A 21,878-nucleotide genomic window follows, 5' to 3' on the forward strand; every position below is an offset into this window, starting at 1 on the left:
TATATAACTATCATGGCCTAAAAAGTGGGCTAGAATTATATATCTGCAGTAGATGGCAGTGGTTTAGGAGGTTGAGGAGTCGTCCAGGAACCGGAAGGTTACAGGTTTAAGCCTAACTCCTCCTGACAAGACACTCAACCCCAAAAGTGCTCCCGATATGCAGGTTGGCGCCTTGCATGACAGCCTCCGCCATCTGTGTGTGAGTGTGTGTGTCAATAGGTGTATGTGAGGCATGACATTGTAAAGTCTTTGGATTGTTTGGAGGAGTGGAAAAACGCTATATAAACGCAGTCCATGTACCATTAGTAAACTAACAGTACTTTTACACCTCAAAAATACTTTATATAATTCTCAGTACAGTTGCAGTACAAAATAAAGTATACTTATGAGTTTACCATTATAAACTAAAAAGTGGGCCAATTTAGCCTGAAGAAGTATTAAAATAGTAAAAAAAATAGTAAAAAAGTGTACCACAAGTACATTTATAGTAGTAAACTTACTACATAAACTTGTGAATAATACTTCAACTGCACTTAAGTATACTTAATAAAATTAACTTTAAGTATAGTTTTTTTGGGTAAGGTATTAGGTATACATTCTTGAAGAATCCATATTGTAAATGCACAACACAAATGTGCTAGAGGTTAGGGGGGTCACTCCAAGGCCAGATCTCCCTACCTCACACCCAGACACCTAAACAACAAGCTGCCGTCTAACTCAAACAGAGAGGTCACATCAAAGATTGTTAAGGCAGAGCAAGATATTTCATCAGGAGCCAATTCCGGGAACCCAGATCGCACGAGGGGGGGGTCATAATCCCCCTTTATGCAGAGCAAAGGCAGCGACTGCTCCATTGAAGTCTATGGGCATAGCTCAGAATTTTACCACATATGCTAAGGTCTTGGTTCTATAGAGTTATGAATGTGAATTTCGGGCACGTTTTCATGATCCTCAAACCCTTCTGAACATTTCAGGTACATTTTTAGCATTTTTGAGCATTCCAGTCTGGAGAAAATCGACTTTATATCAGGTGTGCGCCGGTTATTTATGCCGCTGCTGTTGGCTGGTTGCAACGTACGCTCATCAATACGTCATTGACACGCCTCTTTATGCAGACAGGATTCGATCCCCATTACGCGCCCATAGACATGAACTACGATGAAGTATCTTGCTCCACCTTAACAATCTTTGGTCACATTACTATGACATGTCAGAGGCTATAGCTTCTGTCAACACAACAGTGCAGGTTCCTTCAATTGGTTAGGGATGTTGCTAATTAGCTGAGTTTCAGAATCAGCTACTGTGGAAAGTCAAGCCCATGGCTTTTGCAGCCACCTATGTCGGTCAGAGCTGTGCTAAATCGATCCCGGCCAGTAGGAATGGCTGAAGTGCCCTTGAGCAAGGCACCTAACCCCTCACTGCTCCCTGAGCGCCGCTGTAGCAAGGCAGCTCACTGCTCCGAGTTAGTGTGTGCTTCACCTCACTGTGTGTTCACTGTGTGCTCTGTGTGTTCACTAATTCACGAATGGGATAAATGCAGAGACCAAATTCCTTGTATACGCAAGTATACTTGGCCTAGAAACCTGATTTACATTTTTTTTACATTTGAAGTGTTTACTTTGGTCATTATGCTGAATCAGAAGGCTCCTAGCATGAACTAGACCAACTCTCTCATTCTGACCCTGTTTCTAACTGTCCTACTGATCCAATTCACTTTTTCTCTGGCATAGTGACACACCAGGAGAAAAACCCCAAATACAGTGCAGTCCAGTGTCTCCAAAGCTCTGTGTTCAAATGTGTAACTGCATGGGCTCACGTTTGAATAACATACGTGTCAGTTGGTTTGGCATAATTGTGTAGCCTGCATAATAATTACAACCTGGACACTCAATGTTCCTGTCAGGCAGCTGGTCCTTGTAAGTTGCCCTTGATAGGATATCATCAATATGTCATGTCTCATGTCAGCAGCCACTGTATGTGAGGGGGGTGGGTGGGTGGTGGGGGGCACCACAGGCCCCTGGCCCTGTAAACCCAGTATGGGCAGGCATGCTGGAAGGGCAGGCAGCTGATATTTATAGAAGCACACAATGGTTGGATTAAAGTGCAGGTTTGGCCAGTAAGCTAACTTTGTTATTGACCTTGTGTGTTGACGAGCTGTGTGCACTCATCTGATTCGGCCAAGCAGGTCGTTTTTATACGCTGAAGAGCAATGAAGCAATGCCACAGTGTGACTGCCTGCTCATGAATCACAGTTAGCGTGTTGCTGGAAATACCACCAAATCTGTTTAGACAAACCAAACATTGTGATGAATGATTTTCTCTGGAGTGATGTGGAGATTTCAAAGCGGAATGAGTTGATGTGTACCCACACACTTCACTGAAAATATCTTGATGATGACTGAGTTCTCTTTTTAGGTATGAGGAAAACAGTTGTCCTTGACACCCCTTGTTGTCCTTGTTTTTTCCACTGTTTCCTCACCTGCAGATATCCAGGAATGCTATGAGGTGACCCTGCAGCTTAACGCCACAGAGAACGGCCCAAAGGAGAATGGAGCAGAGGAGGCGGAGGAGGTAGGAAGTCGTCAGGGGGAACAGCCTGTGGAATGTCAGAACCACATGAGTTCAGTTGACATTGACTGTGGGTCGAGGGACCCTTCATTCACTTCCGATTTCCAAGGGGCGCAACCAGCAATGAAATTAAACTTAAACTGGTACATTTAAATTCAGCTGTCGACTCAATTCCAAAGAAAATACACGTCCATGTCGTATAACACTGACACCATCAGCGCAGCCATTGGTTGTGTTGTACAGCGCTGCTAGCTGTACTCCTCTGTCTGTCATCATATAAAGCCCGCCCCATGCCAGGTAAGCGGTGGTGATTGGTTCCTGGGTTTTTGGTGATTCTGTAATCTACTTCAATGGGACGGTCACCAGACTTGTTTGTCTGGGTTCACCCAGGCAAGGAATGTCATGCATAGAAACATAGAAAGGACCTCTTAGAATACTAAATATTTCTACCTCTTGTCTTGATGATAAAAGATGAAATTTGTCAACGTTGAAGTGCTGTGTTCAAAAGTGACCCACCTGCCGTTTTACTGACTCCTTTTATTGTTCCCACTGTAAGGGCTATTAAGCTGGAGAATATTAATGAGGGGAGTAGCGGTCAGGAGGGGCGGGTGAGCGAGTGAAGGTTACCAAGGGGCTGGGGCTGGGGCTGGCTACAGAGAGAGTCCGAGTGAACAGAGAGGACGAGCTGGGCAGACCCTCCTCAGCATGAGTCATTTCTGGGAAGACCGCTGCAGCGGTGACACCATGTGCTTGCCAGTAGGCTTCATGACGATTCAGCGCAGACCTTTCATTACAAGAGCCTGCAGTCACATGGCTGCTCCAAATATTTATAGCCGAAGCAGTGAAAATAGCCACATCCCATAGCCTTTGGGTGGGAAAGGGAGGCCGCAAGTGGGTGAGGAATGTATACAGCCATGCCTCCATTGTACAGGTTGGTCAGGTTGTGCTGCACATAAATTGTGTCCCATTCATGCGGTTGCAATGGGAACCATAGTCATTGATCTTTTAATGGTCCCCAAATGGGATATTTCATCACCTGCATGATTTAGTGCCGTCTCATAACTTCTTCCCTCTGACGCTAAGCCAGTATTGTAATAAAATTGATCCTTGGCCCGTTAAGAGAAAACACTTTGGCCTGCTTTTTGCATTTGGATTAGAGAGAAGTTCTCTGGGACTTGTGAGAGAGAGAGAGAGAGAGAGAGAGAGAGAGAGAGAGAGAGAGAGAGAGAGAGAGAGTACATGGCTGTCTTGTACAGGACAAAGCATTGTGGAATAGCAAACAGACAAGTTTCATAGACATTTAATTTATTTTAGCTGTCACAATTGATGGAGTTTCCCCACCAACTCATGATTTAAAACTTTACCAATGCAATCCAGTCATGCCAATTTGTTTTGTAGAATTGCTCATTCTGATGTGTCAGAATGTTTTCATTGTGGCTGGAGTGAATGACAGTTGAGCTGACACGGTACTACTCATACATACAGAGTAAGTGCATTAAAGAAGCCTGTTCACACAATCGACATGGCGTGATGGCCTGTGGCGCTCCCAAGGTTAAGGGTTCCTAGAAAGCACCAGTACTAGTAAAATATTTGACTTCAGTTATGCCGTTTGTAATGCACTAGGGCTGTCATGATTAAAAAGAATACTAATTAATTGCACAATTTTATTGTGATTAATCATGATGCATTTCTTTCTGGGAATGAAGCCTTTAATAATGGATATTTAAATGTAAAATCAGGGAGTTAATGTAGACTCAACACCAATTCAATGCTATTTTCTAATAGCATGTTTTTAACTCTAAGTCGAGTCTGAACAGAGATTCCCTCACAAATCTTTTTGCCTTTATTTTATGGGACAGTGAGAGACCTACAGGAAGTGAGTGGGAGGGAGAGATGTGGTGGGATTCGGATTTGACCCGGGTCAGACTCAAACCCGGGTCCCTGTGGGCACTTGGACAAGAATATGGTACAGGCGCTATTAGCCAGTAGCGCCACTACACCCTCATATCTTTGCCAGATTTTAAGCGTTATGCAGCATCCTTCCACTCGCATGTCAATGTAGCAATGGATGCTATGTTTCATAATGACATCATGCACTTCACCATACTGTAGAGATGAGCTTAGTACAGCCTCTGAAAGACAATGAGGCAAAATCACAGTTGACATGTGATTATTTATGTTAATAATTTCAAACACAGTATTTAAAAAAAAAAAAAAATACAATTATTAAACAAGCACTATACAGCACTGCAATGTACTGTACAACCTGATTTACAAAAAAATTAAACAACAGAAAAGAGAGAATCCAGAGAAATCTTTTTGGCTAAAATTCCATATTGGATGGCCGTGATCTTTAGGGCCGTTTATCAGACATCTAGTTGTGGCTCTCGTACATGATAGTTCTGTGAATAGAATAAATTAGGTCAACACAAGAATTCTGCTAAAGTTTAACTAAGCTCTGTGTCAGGTGTATTGCCATCAAAATAAACTGGAGGATGTTACACAAACTCTATATCTACTAAAACCTCCCTCACTGAACAGTGGTTCATATCCACAGGGAGTCATATCTTTGGAGGAATATGCTGTGGTCCCTGTGCTAATGAGTAACCTGATGGGGCTCTCTAAGCAGCCAGCAGGAGTCACTCTTTCTGTGATAGGGCCACTATCAACAGGGACATTTTCCACTGCACCACAGAACAGTTAATCATTACCAGCTCAACTGTTTCGGTGTCATTTTAACTTTAACATGGGCCTCATGTCAGGGAGAGTTTACAAGCTAGTGCAATTACAAGTGAGCGATATTAAACTTTAAACATTCATATCTAAAGAGTTGATTATGCATCAGCCTGCTCCCTGTGTGGATCCACATCACAAGGTAAATATTTAGAAGTGATATGTGAACACCATGTATTTAGTTTACTCAGCTGATTGCACAAACATATTATGTTTGATTTTAAAAGAAGAGTCTGTGATGAATTTGAAACAGAGCGGACCACAGAGAATGACCTTTTAGTGATGGTGACAGCAAAACACTAATATTACTCACATTAGTTTTCCTAATTGTTCTCACTGTCAACTCTGCTCTTTGGTGCAGCAATGTAGGGCTGCTCTGTACATCTGTATTAGCCAGGATATCCAGCTGGAAACAGTATGCCCATATAGATACCACACATCCCCCTCTCCTCCCAGTGAGCCACAGCTTAGTGTACCCATGGGCATTAATAAGGCTGTGCTGCGATTGCTCTACCACTGAGGTGGAGTGGTGTGTGTGTGTGTGTGAGAGTGTGTGTGTGTGTGTGTGTGTGTGTGTGTGTGTGTGTGTGTGTGTGTGTGTGTGTGTGTGAGAGAGTGTGTGTGAGTGTGTGTGTGTGTGTGTGTGTGAGTGTGTGTGAGTGTGTGTGTGTGAGTGTGTGTGAGTGTGAGTGTGAGTGTGTGTGTGAGTGTGTGTGAGTGTGAGTGTGAGTGTGAGTGTGAGTGTGTGTGTGTGTGTGTGTGTGTGTGTGTGTGTGTGTGTGTGTGTGTGAGCTGGCTGGGGAGAGAGGAGTGGGCTGAGAGGCTGTGGGGTGTGCATCCATGGAGGCAGCCGCAGCGGCAGAGTGGACACCCAGGGAAGCGCTCATTAGTATTCTCCACACGCCAACACCTGAGTGGAGGCTAGGAATGGAATCAAATGAGTCTGCAAATTCAATGATTTGGTGCAGAGAGGCTGGAGAGACCAGGAGAGAGACAAAAAGCAGCCGTAATGTGTGAATTAAGGAAGCACTCTTTGGTCAAAAATAAAGAAACAAATTAAAGAGAGCAGAGAAGTCGTTTTGGAGGGGTGAAGAACATGACTGTAAGCTAATATTACATTTAGCATGTCAAGATACACTCTCTGGCACGTAAATAATATCTGGAGCATGTAAAAGCAGTACACATGGTTTGTTTTGTCACGTCGCCAGACAGGTTCTGAATGTTTTCATACCATAAGGGGAGGATCTTCCTTTTGTTTCTCAGTGTCTCAGATGGATGTGGTGGTTGAGAGTCAAGCTGCAGAGGGGAGTGCAGTGTGTGTGGGCAGTGCGAGACTCTCTCCAGCTGTGACAGGTGAATGTGCTATCAGATAGAGCGCCCTGATATGCAGCTGCCTCTTTGCATCCTAATAGATTGGCGAAAGTTGAAAAATGGCGCCGGGTAAAAAGATCCGTTTTCAAAATGATATGATGAAGGATCTGTGAGGCCTGACATGGTGCATCAGCAGCTTTCAGTTCAGAGGAGAAGAAAGATACAGTCAGCTCGATCCCTTACTGTTCCCTGTACTACAGTCAGCACGATCCCTTACTGTTCCCTGTACTACAGTACAGTCAGCTCGATCCCTTACTGTTCCCTGTACTACAGTACAGTCAGCTCGATCCCTTACTGTTCCCTGTCCTCCGGGAACCTGAGGCAAAAGACTAGGGAAGATGAGTGGAGAGAGGGGTGAAGGAAGAGCTATGCGTGCGCAGAGGTAAAGCAATGACAAGTGGAATTGAACAGGAGGTTTTCTGTCCCATCAGAATGATCTGCACATTCCATAACAATTGGGCTTTAACAGTAGTTGAGCTGCATATGGTATTTGATGAGAGAGATACTGTTTTATTATGAAGGAAATTGGACAGTTCTGACAGCCTTGGTGATGATGTTGTCACTGTTTGTTTGCATTTGTCACAATGTAGACCTACCTGTAGTGTCACAGGTAGGTAGAGAAGGTGTGGCCAAGGCATGTGTTGCCCACATGGGTTTATTTTTGTGTATATATATACACACATCTAGACGCAAATGGCCCACACACAACAACACAGCTTTGGGGTCTATGGTGACTAAAGCGACCAAAGAAGATCGTTTTTAAACAAAGTGGAACACACTTCCTGCTCCGGTCATGGCCTTCTCCCGAGGCTGCCCTCTGCTGCCCGTGAGGTGCCTGTGCAGCGCTGGCTGTACCAACCAGATAAGCGGAGCCCAGGTAGGCGCGACGCTGCCCACACCCGCACACACGCCTCGTCGTCCCCTCTATGCAGAGGCTGCATCTGCTCCTTTCAAACGTCAGCTCGCTGAAGTAGTCTGTCTCGGCGTTGCCCTTTTCCCCTCTCTGTCAGCGTTGGTGATGTTTTTGTGCCGTAGATCCAAGTGATGGAACTGTCCAGTCTAGTTTTCGTCCGCATTGCTTGTTTTCTCTCTCCATTTTAAAGGGCTGCCTGTTTGCACAACAAACAGCAGTGAGTCAGTGCTCAGCAGAGCTCGCAGGAATATACGGCTGAGATGGACTCACTGTGGCTACCCATGTGTTTGCAGAGCTGGAGACAGCAGTGAATCCAAAATAAGGAAAATAAGCATGTTTGACTCAGTTGGGGCATGGAGCTATGCTGCTGTCACATGCGTGGTTTTAAACAGGGCATATGGCATACAGTACACAGGGCCTTTGCTGTATTTGCAGTCCCTTGTGGACTTGATGACTCTGATGTTGTAAGTGCATGTGTTGTCATCAGTATAATGTTCTGTCCAGTATGCAGAATACTCAATAATTGTATTGTAAAAATTGTATGACTTATTTGAGTAGCCGTTGAGTCCACCTGTGATTGTCTTGAGTTGTGTTGGATTTCTGGGAGATATCTTGCCACGCAGCCATTTAGGTAACACCTCCAGGAAAAACGGCTTATCTAAAAAAATCTAACCAAGTGTTATTAATCTTATATCAAGATCAAAACATTTAGTTGGTATTGTTTTTAGTGTAAAGAGACTTACCTAGCGCTTTCTCATAAAATCATGTCTGGAAATCGAGTTTGAAAACAAGCAAAAGGCTGCCAGTGCTTTAAGCAATTTGCCTTAAAAACAAGAAAAGTTTGCTGTCAGTGCGTTGAGCAAATCTGTCTTGATAAGACTCCTTAAAATAAATCAAACTCTTATTAACTTAGTCAAAATGTTATTTCGAGAGACTGCTAGTTAAGTCTTTTCATACTAAAAACAATACCAAATAGATTTTTTGATCTCAATATAAGATTAATAACACTTGGTTAGATTTAATGTTTTGCAGTAAATGCATGTGTGGAAATCTAACATGTATTGCTCAAAAAAACGTATAATTTGATTGGATTGTTTTGCTGATTTAGCAAGCACCACATTTCACAGTGTGCCTATTTCTGTGGTGCAAATGCACCAAATGTTCAAGTCATGTCAGTTATGCTTTGGCCAGTGATATAAATGGCTCGTTTTTTCTTCTGCTCAAGACTTCCAGACTCAGATGTTTTAGCATTACGGTCATCGCCCTTCGGTCTCCTCCACCAACGTAGGCATGGAGGCATCATACTTGACTAATGCTACAGCGATTGGTCTGACACATATTGAACCTTTCAAGACCTGGATTATTATCTGGTGTATAATGTACATATTTGAAAGACATTTCCTGTTGAAATTGAAACTCTTTTAAGCAACTCTTTTTTTCTATAATTCATGATTGGTGTATTTGTCTGCTCTCTTTGTCTTGTGCAGAACTCGACTGAGGAAGAGGAAGAGGAGGGTGTGTCCCGTGTGCGAGTGACCAGCAGGAGGAGCCCTCAGAAGGTGGAGAGAGTGTGTGGCCTGGTCAGCCGCTCCCACATCGACACGCCCAAGGTTGGTGGAGACGCCCACAATTGGGCTGTGGGGGGTCATAAAGAGGCCACAGAAGAGAAAGACAGAGAGAGAGAGAGAGAGAGAGAGAGAGAGAGAGAGAGAGAGAGAGAGATGGGGTTCAATGTTTTGGTTCATCTCTCATTCATTACAGCCTACTCACTCGAGCATCACAAGGACTGCTGTTAATGCACTTTGACATTTGTTATTTTTCATTAGGCACCGTGACCTTTGAAATATTCTCTGGGACTGCGTGACATCCGGAGCATGGTAGAACAATGGCAGATTTATGGAATTTTGTGTTTTGCTCTCATAGACGGCATGGGAAGCCTCATGTTTCACATTGACAGGACATATTTGTGCAGCAAAGCTGATAAATTAAGTACAGCTATTTTGGGTTGGGAAAAATCACAAGCATTCCGCCATCCTTTATCTATTTAGCACTATTTTCCCCCTGTGGGTTTCAGATGTCAAGGTGTTTATGTGTGTTTAAGAACACATCCCCTACATGTGTAATTGGATGTTACATTGGTGCTTTTGTGCTGCCCCCGTGCTATATGGGGCATTAATTCTCTCTGTAAATCACCCTCAGAGGCTGATGGCATTTGTGCAGTAAGCAGCGCAGCACAGCGTGCACCTTATCCTCCATGCAAATGCTGCAAACACAGGCGTGTTGTGGGGACGGAGGAGGCTGGCAGTGGCACTAATGCTCCCACACTGGCCTGCACCTGAGGGCGCCAGGAGAGGGGCAGGTTGGGCCATCTGATAACAGAGCGCGCTCACATGCCCTCCCAATCAGAGCGCAGCGCAGCGCAGCCAGCCAGCCAGCGGCACATGGCAGCACGGTGCCTGCAGGCGCTGGCTTTTCAGCTGAGCCGAGAACTAGTGCATGAGGCGGGGGCGTGTAGAGCGAGGGAGGGAGGGATGGAGAGAGAGAGGAGGAGGGAGGTAGGGAGGGAGGGGTGTGGGGGAGAGAGAGAATGTGAGAGAGGGAGAGAGAGACAGAGAGGTGAAGCAAGAATAGAGGGAGAGGGCTATGGCTCTAGGCTTGCAGAGGCTAACTGTTTGTATGACTGTGCCATTTTCTCAGGCGTGCTCTTGTGCTCTGAAGAAACCCCAGTTTCAATGGGAGTGTTATGGATATCAAATATAGCATGGTGTTGCGCCTGGATGCTATCACAGGAGGGAAATGTGCATGTGTGTTTGTGTGTGTGCAGAGGGGAATGAGAGAGAGAGAGAGAGAGAGAGAGAGAGAGAGAGAGAATGGAGAGGTGGCAGAGAGGCGAGGGCCGGTGCAGTACACACGCAGTCAGAGCTGGAACGGACACCCAGAGCTCAGCCTTTCTGTGGGTTGCCATGGAAACCTCATTCCTCCCCCTGCCTGCATCCCCACAGACCGACTCACTCCCTCTCCCTCTCTCGCGCGTGCACGTTCCCTCCCTCTGTCTCTGCTTTTCGTCTCTTTTGCCGTCTCTTTTTTCGTCTATCTCGTTCCCCTGCTCTCTCATATCTATCTGTTCTCTACAGCTACATGCACTGAGACTAGACCCTGAAGAACATCTGTAGTATATGGATATCATGTGTGTTTATGCATCTGTATATGTGTATATGTGTACATGAATATGTGTATGTACTGTATGTCAAACATAGTGTAGCACACTGGCTGTTCATTCTAGAGACAATGCAAAATGTGTATAAAATATGCACAACCACTAAGCAATGAATATGCATACCCTTACAAAAATATATTCACTCTCTCTGTGTGTGTGTGTGTGTATGTGTGTGTGTGTGTGTGTGTGTGTGTGTGTGTGTGTGTGTGTGTGTGTCTCCCTTCCACCTTCCCCTTAGTTGTGCAGCACATGCTTCTAGTCATTCTAGTCATTGCCTATCATCCCACTCAATGTTATGATCTCTCTTTCCCTTTCTCGCTCTTCTCAGAGCTCCTGTACCTATCTGATGTGTTCTCATGAGAAACCAGACCAGCCGTTGCCTCTCGCTGCATCTGTGCATTCACTTGATCCTTTCATCCTCAGCCAGTAGCCAGTTCCACACATTCCTGCTTACAGCACCTTAATTTCCCCCTCACATCCACGCTCCACTCCCTCCCCACCCCTCACATCCACGCTCCACCCCCTCCCCACCTCTCACATCCACGCTCCACCCCCTCCCCACCCCTCATTTCCTCTTTATTCCCATCTTTCCCATCCTCCTTCTCTCTTTCCTTTCTTTTCTCTCTCTCCCTCCCTCCTTCCCTCACTCTCTTTCTTTCCCCCCCTCTCTCTCTCTGCCCCCCCCATCATTATACTGTCAGTTAGATGTGCTGCGTTTGGGGCAGCAGCTGTTTTCTGCCAGCAGGACTATTAATAGGAGTCCCAGTCTTCACAGGAGCTTTTGTTTAGCATGTTTCTGTGAGTGTGAGGTGGAGGCACTAGACTGGCGCTGCAAGGCCACTAAGACCCGGCTGCATCTCTGCTCCTGCTCCTGCTCCACACACACCACCATCATCATCACACACACTCATGGACCTGAATGGAGGAGCAGAAGATGAGCTGTAGACGAAGAGATCCATAATCAGGAGAACATTCAGGGGGCATTGCATAAGCTATTTAGGGAGGGTGTTTCTGGCAAAGAGGAGTGCGTAGGTGTTGCTTTGAGGTGTTTCTCCAGGAGAGAATGCTCCTCTTCAGCCCTTTTCACTAGCAGCTTGTTCAAAAGAGGGGTGTTGGATGGATGCTCCAAAAAACTGTGTCTGGTCCCTTTAAGACTGCCCGAACCTCATTTCGCCCTATTTGGTATTGCATCCTGTCAGGTGACCAAGGCTCAGTCACGTGGCTGCTCTGAGAATGCAGAAACGCCAGAAATGTTCTATTGATACATGTTTCTCTGGTAACCAAATGTGTAGACGTGTGTGTGTGTGTGTGTGTGTGTGTGTGAGAGTGTGAGAGGGAGAGAATAGGTAATCAGAGCAGCCGGGGGGTTTATGTAATGGGGGTTGCTGCAGCTGACACTGAGACTGACAGATGTAAGGTAGGATGTGTGCCTTGGTGCGAGTTCTAACTCCCCCCTTCAAAGCCACTACCCCCTACAGACACACACACACACACACACACACACACCTCAGTATAATAAATCAACAGGTCCCCACTTTTCATCTGTCACACGGAGGTCAGAGGTTGTATATTTCTCTCCTGAAGATAGATGGCCCCATGTGGCTGATCCTCTATATCCTGGGTCTGAGGCATTAATTGGGCACAGTTTTTCCATAAACATACATGACAAAGGTAGCCGCCCAAACATTCTGTCACATTCTCATTTAAAATGCCATTTTAATTTGAGAGCTTGTATGGAAAGGGAGTGTTGATCATGGACATGTTTTTGCTGTTTTTATTTTATTTGTGAAATTGTATTGCCTCTCACTGGTTATGAAGATTGTCATCAATCTAAATGTTAAATGTTGATCTGTCTGCATTTAACAACAAAATCCTTGATACATTTCCTAATTATCATTACTAAGAAATGTATCTATTCTTACTGAGTGGATGCGTAATAGTGTCAGATTGGGAGAGACTGGAGAGTTGTGGAAAGTGTGGACAAGCCTGGCATTAGGTTATAGGAGAAAATACCACGATAAAAAAGATGGACATTGCAACTTCCCCTGTCAATTCACAGATTGGTTTTATGTGGCAGTCCTTTGGAAATTGTTGCTGTAGCTGCTGCCAGTAGCCCACTGAATCTTCCAGGCCTGCCCAAACTTCTGTGTTTGCTGTGTAATGTTTAGTGGAACAACAGCACTGGAGATGAAAGAGGAAGAGCCACATGCTAGCACATGACGTCATACAACAAGCTGCACTCTCCCCAACTCCCCCAGCCTGTTACACAGCGTCTGTGTTGATTTCAGTAATGGTGTAAATCCAATCAGTGAGGAAGGCTGAGGAAGTGATTGCTTGAGCATGTGGCCAATCATGTGGACCTGCAATGGATACGCTCTATCAGCTCTCCTCGAGTCACCAAGCCCCGCCCCCCCGCCGCACCCCTATTGGCTCAGCTGGAGTCGGCGGCTGCTCCTTGTTCTCCCATGCTGTCTCCCTGCCTCGCCCATCCCCCGCTCCCTCTCACTTTCCTCGCAGAGATGTGAAAGTTTGCCGTCTTTCTGCTCCGCTTGCACAATCTCCGTACAGTAGCCGAGGAGAATGGAGTGAGTTAGCCGTGCATGTAATTAAGTGTGGCTTCGCCTGCTGTTTGTGCCTCCTGGTAGGGTGGGAGCAGCGCAGTGCACTGTCAGTGTAAGCCTTGCCTCACACACACACACACACACACACACACACACACACACACACACACACACACACACACTCACACACATACACACATACACACACACACACACATACACACACACACACACACACACATACACACACACACACACACACACATACACACACACACACACATACACACACATACACACACATACACACACACATACACACACACACACACACACATACACACACATACACACACACATACACACACATACACACATACACACACACACACACATACACACACACATATACACTCACACACATACACACATACACACACACACACACATACACACACACACACACACACACATACACACACACACACACACACACATACACACACACACACACATACACACACATACACACACACATACACACACACATACACACACACACACACACACACACACATACACACACACATACACACACACATACACACACATACACACATACACACACACACACACATACACACACACATATACACACACATACACACATACATGCAAATGCACATGCATGAATGCAGGCCACTTTACACACATCAAGATTTATGAAAGCACACAAATATCTCCTTACACACGTGCACGTGCCCACACACAGACGCACACACCACATACATCCATGCATGCACAAGTGCCTCTATTTTCCCGCCACATGTCATTAATATTGCACACTGACAGCTCTTCAACGGCAGCTCTTTAACCTGATACTGTAACGCACACCCACAAAGTCAGCTACTCCCTCTCTGTGTCTGGAGTCACAGCACAGACAATGATGTGGAGGTGTGAGGTGTGCTCCCAGCACATGTCTACAAGTCCTCATGGAAACAATACAAATGGTGTCCTATAAACATGAAGACGTAATCTCTCTCACCACGCTCTCTCTCTCTCTCTCTCTCTCTCTCTCTCCCTCTCTCTCTCTCTCTCTCTCTCTCTCTTCTTCTCCTTCTTCATCTTCCTCCCTCCTCCTATTCTGGAGCTCAAGAGTGTTGATGCACATATGTGTGGGGAGGTTGTTATTTTCAAGATGGAAATGAAGCATGCTTTTTCAGCCAATCCACTTCAGTGATTAATGTAAATGTGAATCAGGTTTCTTGGCCAAGTATACTTGTGTATACAGTACAAGGAATTTGGTCTCTGCATTTATCCCATCCGTGAATTAGTGAGCACACAGTGAGGTGCTACAGCGTTGTATATTATACAAATATGATCCAAAAGCTATACATATTAAGTGAGCGGGGAGATGATAAAGACATCATGTTCAATTGGAAACACTTTTCTTTTGCTGTTGTAGTAGTTGAGGGTGTGTAGTTGATTGTTGAAATGTAAATGAAGTATTTTATTTATCTGGGAAGATTCCATGTTTAACTTATAGCTTATTCTTTAGAATTATAGTGATCCTCCATTGGTTCTCTTCGCTCCATTGACCCCACCCCAAACAATCAATCAATATATAGTACTGTTAACACATTTCATGTGCACATCTAGATTTCAGATTTCTTTGCACGGGGGTATCCAATTGGAGCCCAATTGATAAACGTATAATTTATTATTATTATTATTATTATTATTATTATTAATGTTTATTTGATATGGACATAGCAATTACATTGGACAAACCAGATGCATTGTTTGAGTGTTTTAGCACAGGTGCTAATTCGCAACACTTGTCCATAGTCGGCATAAACATCTGCTCTAATGATCAATATTAGCCTCATTGTTATTATGTGATAGATAGTAAGAGTCTGTGCTAATGGCAGAGCTTCCTCATGTCATTTAGATTCTGCTGGGACTTTGGATCTACTTGTCATCACCACTCTGCAAAATGATCTCTCCCAAATATAGCCTTTTTGACAGGATGCTCTGGTTTCAGATTTTGTTTCATCAATCCATCAAACTCCTACTCACTGACTGAAGGCAGTCATGAATTCAAAGGGCTTGGACCACATTTGACCACCACTGCACACATGTTGGTTGCTGTGAATGAGCAGAATGTACAGGTTCTGAATGGACTGCACCAGGCGTGTGCAGAGCTCAGCAGGTTGGGTAGATATTCCAGTACGACAGGTAGGACCCACACAGCTGGCTGGCTCTTTGTGTGTGTGAGAGCTGGCTGTGTGCTCAGGCTGGGGCTGGGCCTGTGTGTGTGTGTGTGTGTGTGTGTGTGTTTGTGTGTGTGTGTGCGCGCGTGTGTGTGAGTGTGAGCATGTGCGCTGCCCCTTTAAGAGAGCCGACCAGTGAAGCGCTGGGCTCTGTTGGTGCTGCTGCTGCTGATGGCAGTGCTGGCAGTTGATTGGCTGTAGCTGTGAGGGCTGAGGTGCTGGAGGGATGCTGCTATGTATCTCTTCCTCTCTCTCCCTCTCTCTCTCTCTCTCTCTCCCCCTCCTCTCTCTCTCTCTCTCTCTCTCTCTCTCCCTCTCTCCCCATCTCCCTCTCGCCTGCTCGCATCCCACTGTATAATCCACATCTAGGGCAAGCAGGCTGAGAGGCAATCCACTGCTCAGCTCCTCTCTGCCGGCTGAGAAAAGAGAGAGAAAGGAAGAGAGAGAAAAAACGCTCCTCGATGCAGAAAGAAAGAAGCAAGAGGAAGAGATCTGGCTGACAAGCAAGGAAAGAGAAATACAGAGAAGATTTCATTTAAGGATATCATTTATATATATACAAATTGTTTATATATATATATTTGTACACACACATATAGATATTTATATATATACACATATATACTGTATAAATCTGTGTATTCGTGCTTGTCTGTTTATATTAATATTTTTATATGTATTTGTGTGTGTGTAAATATATACATATATAAACAAATGCATATATATATCTATGAATTTCTATACATATCACTGTGAACCAAGGCAGGCAAGAAGAAAATTCTTCCATCGGGGCTGGTCTCTGATCGTGTAATCGTGTTTAATATTTTCAGCATTATTTTTCCCAGATTGACTTTTACGTCAAGAGGAGCAAGACTACGTGAACAAAATTTCCTCTTGCTATTTTTTCCATTTCCTGTGGCTACCTCTCCTCTCATTCGGATTTGGAGAAATTCATAGAGGAGACATCGATAGTGTTGTTGTTTCTCCGCTGAACTGGAAGACGATAAAAAGAGAAATCAGCTAGATTCTGTGATTAGTGCTGTTTCTACCAGTAGAGCCGTCGCCGTGAGCCGGTCGAGGCGTGCTGCGTTTGATCTGAGGAGCAGCAGCAGCAGCAACGTGTGTGTGAGTGTGTGTGTGTGTGTGAGAGAGAGTGCCTGAGCGTCGTAAGCCAGCTCCTCATCCGCGCCAGCCCAGCCAGCATGCACAAACACCACCACTGTTGCAAGTGCCCAGAATGTTACGAGGTGACGCGCATGGCCGCGCTACGCAGGATGGACGCCCCAGCATACGGCGACTGGCAGCCTGACCCCTATGGATACCCGGCTGGCTACGGGAGCGGCCAGACCCTACCTCCACAAGTCCCGGCCGGCGGAGGGGGCATGGGAGGCGGGGGCACGCTGGGCAGAAGTAAGGGCAAAATGATGTCCTCCGGGCCTGGAGGGCCCAACCCCAAGGGCCAGTCCAAGGGCGGCCCCAAGGTGAATGGAAACAACTCCAGTGGCCAGGGAGGATGGTGGCCCGAGTGCACCTGTTCCAACCGGGACTGGTACGACCAGGTAACGCCACTTCCTCTGATGCGGCCCCTACCCAGTAGCCCTGTAGGAGAGTGTGAGCAGTGTGAGCAGGGGCCAGCTGTAGTGGACAGGTGCTGGATGAAGCCCATGCAGTGCATGCAGTTGTGAATATGTGCAGGAATGCCAGTGTTTAGCATGGAAGCCTCAGTGGTTCTGGCAGAGGGAGGCCATGAGGAGAGTGTGTGCTGTGCAGTCTGCCATTTCTCCTGAGCTGGCTGAGCCCAGTGCAGCTTTTCATCTGCATATTGTTTGAGTTCCTGCCGTATGTATAGTGGCTGGGGGTGGGTTAATCTTCATACATTCAATCTCTGCTCATTCAATTCCACCCACCAACAAATCCACAACACTGTGTATCATCTGATCAGGATTTATGTGGTAGAGATGTGCTTGTTTTGGATGTCACTTGTAGAAAGAGAGAAGATTAGAGAGCAGCTCGGTCTGCAGTCATTTTCATAGCCATCCATTATTCCAAGGTGCTTCACTGTGAATTTGAATGGGAACCTGATGCTAAAGCCAGCTAGTCTGCAGACCTCTGTGCATCTCGGTTTCAATGCTAAACGTTGTGTGGTAACATCCTTCAAGTATCTGCAGCTGTCCTTTTAGGAAATATTTTTGGACAAGGATTATATCCCACATATTTTCTGTGGAGGGAGAAGCATTATCAAATGACTCGGAAGGGACATGTTTGTATAAAACCGCTCTAACAGGATGTACATCTCCAATGAGATATTTCCTTGGAATTTTTGCTGTGTGATTTTGTAGCCTACCGTGTTGGCAGATCATATCAAACAAAAGCAAGGAACACAAGCTGTAATTAAGTAAGGTGTGTGTATGTGGGTGTATGTGTGTGTGTGTTTGTGTGTGTATGTGTGTGTGTGTGTATGTGTGTGCGTGTGTGTTCGCGCGTGTGTGTGTGCGTGTGTGAACAGGGGGTGGGGGAAGGGTCTCTGGGTGTATGAAATGGAAGAAATGGCTCCGTACATGAGCCTGTGCCTGTGTGTGTGCCTGTGTGTGTGTGTGTGTGTGTGTGTGTGTGTGTGTGTGTGTGTGTGTCTGTGTGTGTGTGTGTGTGTTTGTGTGTGTGAGAGAGCACGCGTGTGTAGATGTGTGTTGGAAGGTGTGCATGTGTCAGCGTGCACATGTGTGTGTGTGTGTGTGTCTGAATCTTTAGATCCTGTGCATTTGTGCACCTGCTATGTATCTGCGTCAGTAGTGGAGCTATGTTGCTCAGTGAGAGGGAGAGAAAGGGAGCTTGGCAGAGTGTTAAAATGGAGGCTGAAATGTTCACTACCAACGCGATGGCAATTCTCTACAAGTCCAGGGAAGGAAAGCAGGGGCTTCGGGTGCCGACTGACACATCTCACTGGCCTACCCCTCCTGTGATAACGGTGAAACCTTCCTTTAACCAGGCACAGCCATGTCGGCGTTGGATTTGCTCATTTGCTGCTACATTACAGTGGATTACAGTGCGCATTTAGCACCCTCCCTTTATTTACTGCTAGCTGTGGAGAGACAGGGCAGAGCCACTCCGCTTTTCATTTCTCACACTTTGCAATGCTCTAAGTGCACATTTGGCTGCTTACGTAACCACGCTTTCCCTGTCACTTATTATCCAGTAATACAATAATCATGCCGCTTAGCCTGGGTTTAGCTTTTCCCTTTGTAACTCAAATCAATCGGAAGCAGCCAGATACGAAGGCTAAATGTGTTAACCCCTGTTTGTAGTAGATGGTGGTTGATTAAATATTTGGCGGTGATAGGATCGGGAGTGTATGTGTGGGAGACAGTCAAGGCATGTGATGTTGTACATGTCCACTCCTGTCTTCACTCTGTGCTGCTCAATTCCTTGAGAGAGAAACATTTTCTTGAGGCTGGGGGGGGGGGGGGGGGGTATGCTCTGCTTGCACACAGAAATGTAAATGAAATTGTATGCACACGGGTGAACATGTCCTAATGTATCTACCAGATCCAATGCAACAGTAGAGGATGCCAGTAAGAAAGACAGAGCTAAAGAATGGCTGTGAGAAAAGGTGGAAGAGCTGAAGGTGAGAACGAGAGAAATAAGCCAATAAAAAACAGGAAGCCCAGTGAGGGGGAGGGGGTTACGTAAGAAGAGTCAGTCGGTGGAGATGTGAGAGGATGCGAACAGAGAGAGTGAGAGAGAGATAACAGCATCTGGCCCTGTATATGTGTAGCGTTTACATTAACACGTTGTCATTGCGTACAGTATAGAAAACAGATTGGGCAGTGTTGCACCCTTTGTGTCCTCCATGTTCACCCTCTCTCTTTGAAGTGGCTCAGTGGGTGGATGTGCTAGCTCTTAGCCTTTTGTGCTTCCTTCAGTCTATGTGTATGGAAACGAACACTCAGCACCTTGCCAGCCCTTTCTGGCAGTTTCTATCGGTCCCAGGGTGGGAATGCTCCCCTCCCCCAATGCTTGTAGCCCACATGATCACATATGGCCAAGCATGACCATACTGTGCACGCTCCTGTTGCTCTTAGCATCACATCAGACCAAATCTGGTCCAGTCCCTACATAGCTCTTTTGATTTAGCATGGGTGCTATCACTCGATGGGAGAAATACTAGGTCCCCAGTATGTTCAAATGTAATAAAACAGAATTAAATAAAGCTCCCTAAGAGAATCCTTAAGATTCTGTTTGTCTTTAAATAGATGTAAGGACACACATAATGATGATGCAGCTGATTAACATCTATTAGCAAAAGAAAAGGTTTATGCAATGAATGTAGGATAATAATATCCCTTTTAAACAAGGAATTGGTATGACTCGTGTAGATTGTGTAACCAATGGTTTAGCTCTTCATGATAGCGTATTCAGTATTGAGATGATGCAACTCCTGGTATTGAATTCTACCCAAGATAGTATATTTCCTTACATGGTTGTCTTGGTTGTAATATACATCTGGCCCACTGAATCTAGTGGTTAAGTCATGGTGTTAATAGTGTTCATACTCATCTGGTGTTATGCCATAAAGACACTTTTGTCAATATATTTCAGTTATAAAGACTAGTGTGTTACTGCAATATTTTTGGTATGCCATATCGGTTTACAGCAGCAAAATGCACAAAAAGGAAATGGATTTTCCTATTGGGCTTGTCCAATAGGATGTGTTCTCTTAATGAGCCCTATCTAGCTGGAGATAATAGCACATTATATTGTTCTTCTGCAGCACGAGCACAGAGAGAACTCAACAGCAGTCTCACATGCAGCCATTTGATATTTTATCTCAGCACAGCTTACATCTAATAGTAGTCTACCACTTTTGTAGTAATAATCCAATACAGGCTCAGTGCACCACTGATATTGATAATAAATGAGTAAAAGATTGATACTAAACAACACATACACTCTGTACATCCTGCCATTCTTTGATGTATTGAGTGTGTCCCCAAAATCTCTACATTTTTAGGTATTGGATCTCAAATGCCATAACCACGGAAAAAGATTCCTGTGAACTGCTCACAATAGGATACATGAAATGGCTCACTGGCATGAGTGTGTCTGTGAAAGGGGAGCTTGTAGGGCCGCCTCCCACACAAAACAAGCTCAAGCTCAAACTGAGCTTTTGCCCCCTCAGGCTCCAATCTGTTTTTGCCTGCTCCCCCAACAACAATCCCTTGGATATGATTAACTTTAAATATTAATTAGCTTTTAGGTTATTTATCGCTCAGATCATATTTAACATTTTCCTAAAATAGGCCATCATTGTTTTAATTCAGATTGCTGATTACCCGTCCTGATAAGAATTAGCATTTTGGTGGGGTTTGTCGTTTGTGTTTGTGATTGTCTGAGCTGAGGTCACTCCCACACCACCTCAGCTGAGGAGTGTGTGGCTGCTTGAGATGGCTGGACTGAAGCCCATGTTGAATTAATCTACAATAGTATGGCCAGAGGTGTAATTAGTGCTTAACTGTTGATTGGATTTGGGTGCTGTTTACTATGTGTTAAACAACATTATTTATGAGCATAGTTCGAGTGTGTGTGTGTGTGTATTCTATGTTTGTGTGTGTTTGTGTATAATTGATTAAAAATGCACATGCACATACACACAAACACACGCAAACACATATATTTAAAACAGCCTATCCTTTTAGTGTTTGGTCATAAAGGGGATTGTTGTTGATTTCATAGCAATATGTCTGCCCTCTAAGAGGAACCCAACAGGGACTCTGAGGGTGCGTTGAGGGGCTTTTCCCAACCTTGAGCTCAGACCCCTGCAGTGATGGAGACATCCACTCTCTGAGAACAGCCAACATTTGATCAGATCAAAAGGGATTTATTTCTCAGCACATGGCCAAAGTGGGGAGAGAGGGAAGGTGTTGCTGGCAAGAGACAATACATTCTGTTGTCATCTCCCTTGTTCTCGTTCTCTTTTTCTTTCTCTCTCTCTCTCTGTCTCTCTCTACTCTTCAGATGGATGAAGCCGGGTTTTGTTTGTTAATTGAGTCTCCATTGAGAGTAGATGAGTGTTTTTTTTTTTTTGTCCCCAACAGTGCGGTAGGACTGTATACCAGGCAACAGTCCTTCCTTTGATTCCAAATGTCCCCCCAATTTCAGCGTGATGATTTGCTGTGCACCCTCGGGTGTGTTTGCTGTGCGCAGCTGTTGGAGATGAGTGGAATCAGGGTGTGTGTGGCTGTTTG

The 21,878-nt window shown here is 45.2% G+C and overlaps 1 protein-coding gene across 12 annotated transcripts in view; it reads left to right on the forward strand.

Annotated features, from left to right (window-relative positions):
* The window catches only part of dlg3 (discs, large homolog 3 (Drosophila)), an 85,280-nt gene that overhangs the window by 7,175 nt on the left and 56,227 nt on the right, over positions 1–21,878 (forward strand). For 8 of the 12 annotated variants that reach the window (XR_006025862.1, XM_042074884.1, XM_042074881.1 and 5 more), the window contains 2 exons: positions 2,486–2,571; positions 9,073–9,195. Coding sequence is in view for 8 of the 12 variants with exons in the window: in XM_042074884.1 (XP_041930818.1) it covers positions 2,486–2,571; positions 9,073–9,195 (209 nt within the window). In the remaining 4 variants the exon portion in view is untranslated. Of the gene's footprint in view, positions 1–2,485; positions 2,572–9,072; positions 9,196–16,330; positions 17,196–21,878 lie in introns of those variants that run through there. The other 4 variants (XM_042074886.1, XM_042074889.1, XM_042074888.1 and 1 more) reach the window with 3 other exon arrangements.

This window comes from Alosa sapidissima, chromosome 20, assembly GCF_018492685.1.
Source record: "Alosa sapidissima isolate fAloSap1 chromosome 20, fAloSap1.pri, whole genome shotgun sequence".
NCBI classification, from domain to species: domain Eukaryota; kingdom Metazoa; phylum Chordata; class Actinopteri; order Clupeiformes; family Clupeidae; genus Alosa; species Alosa sapidissima.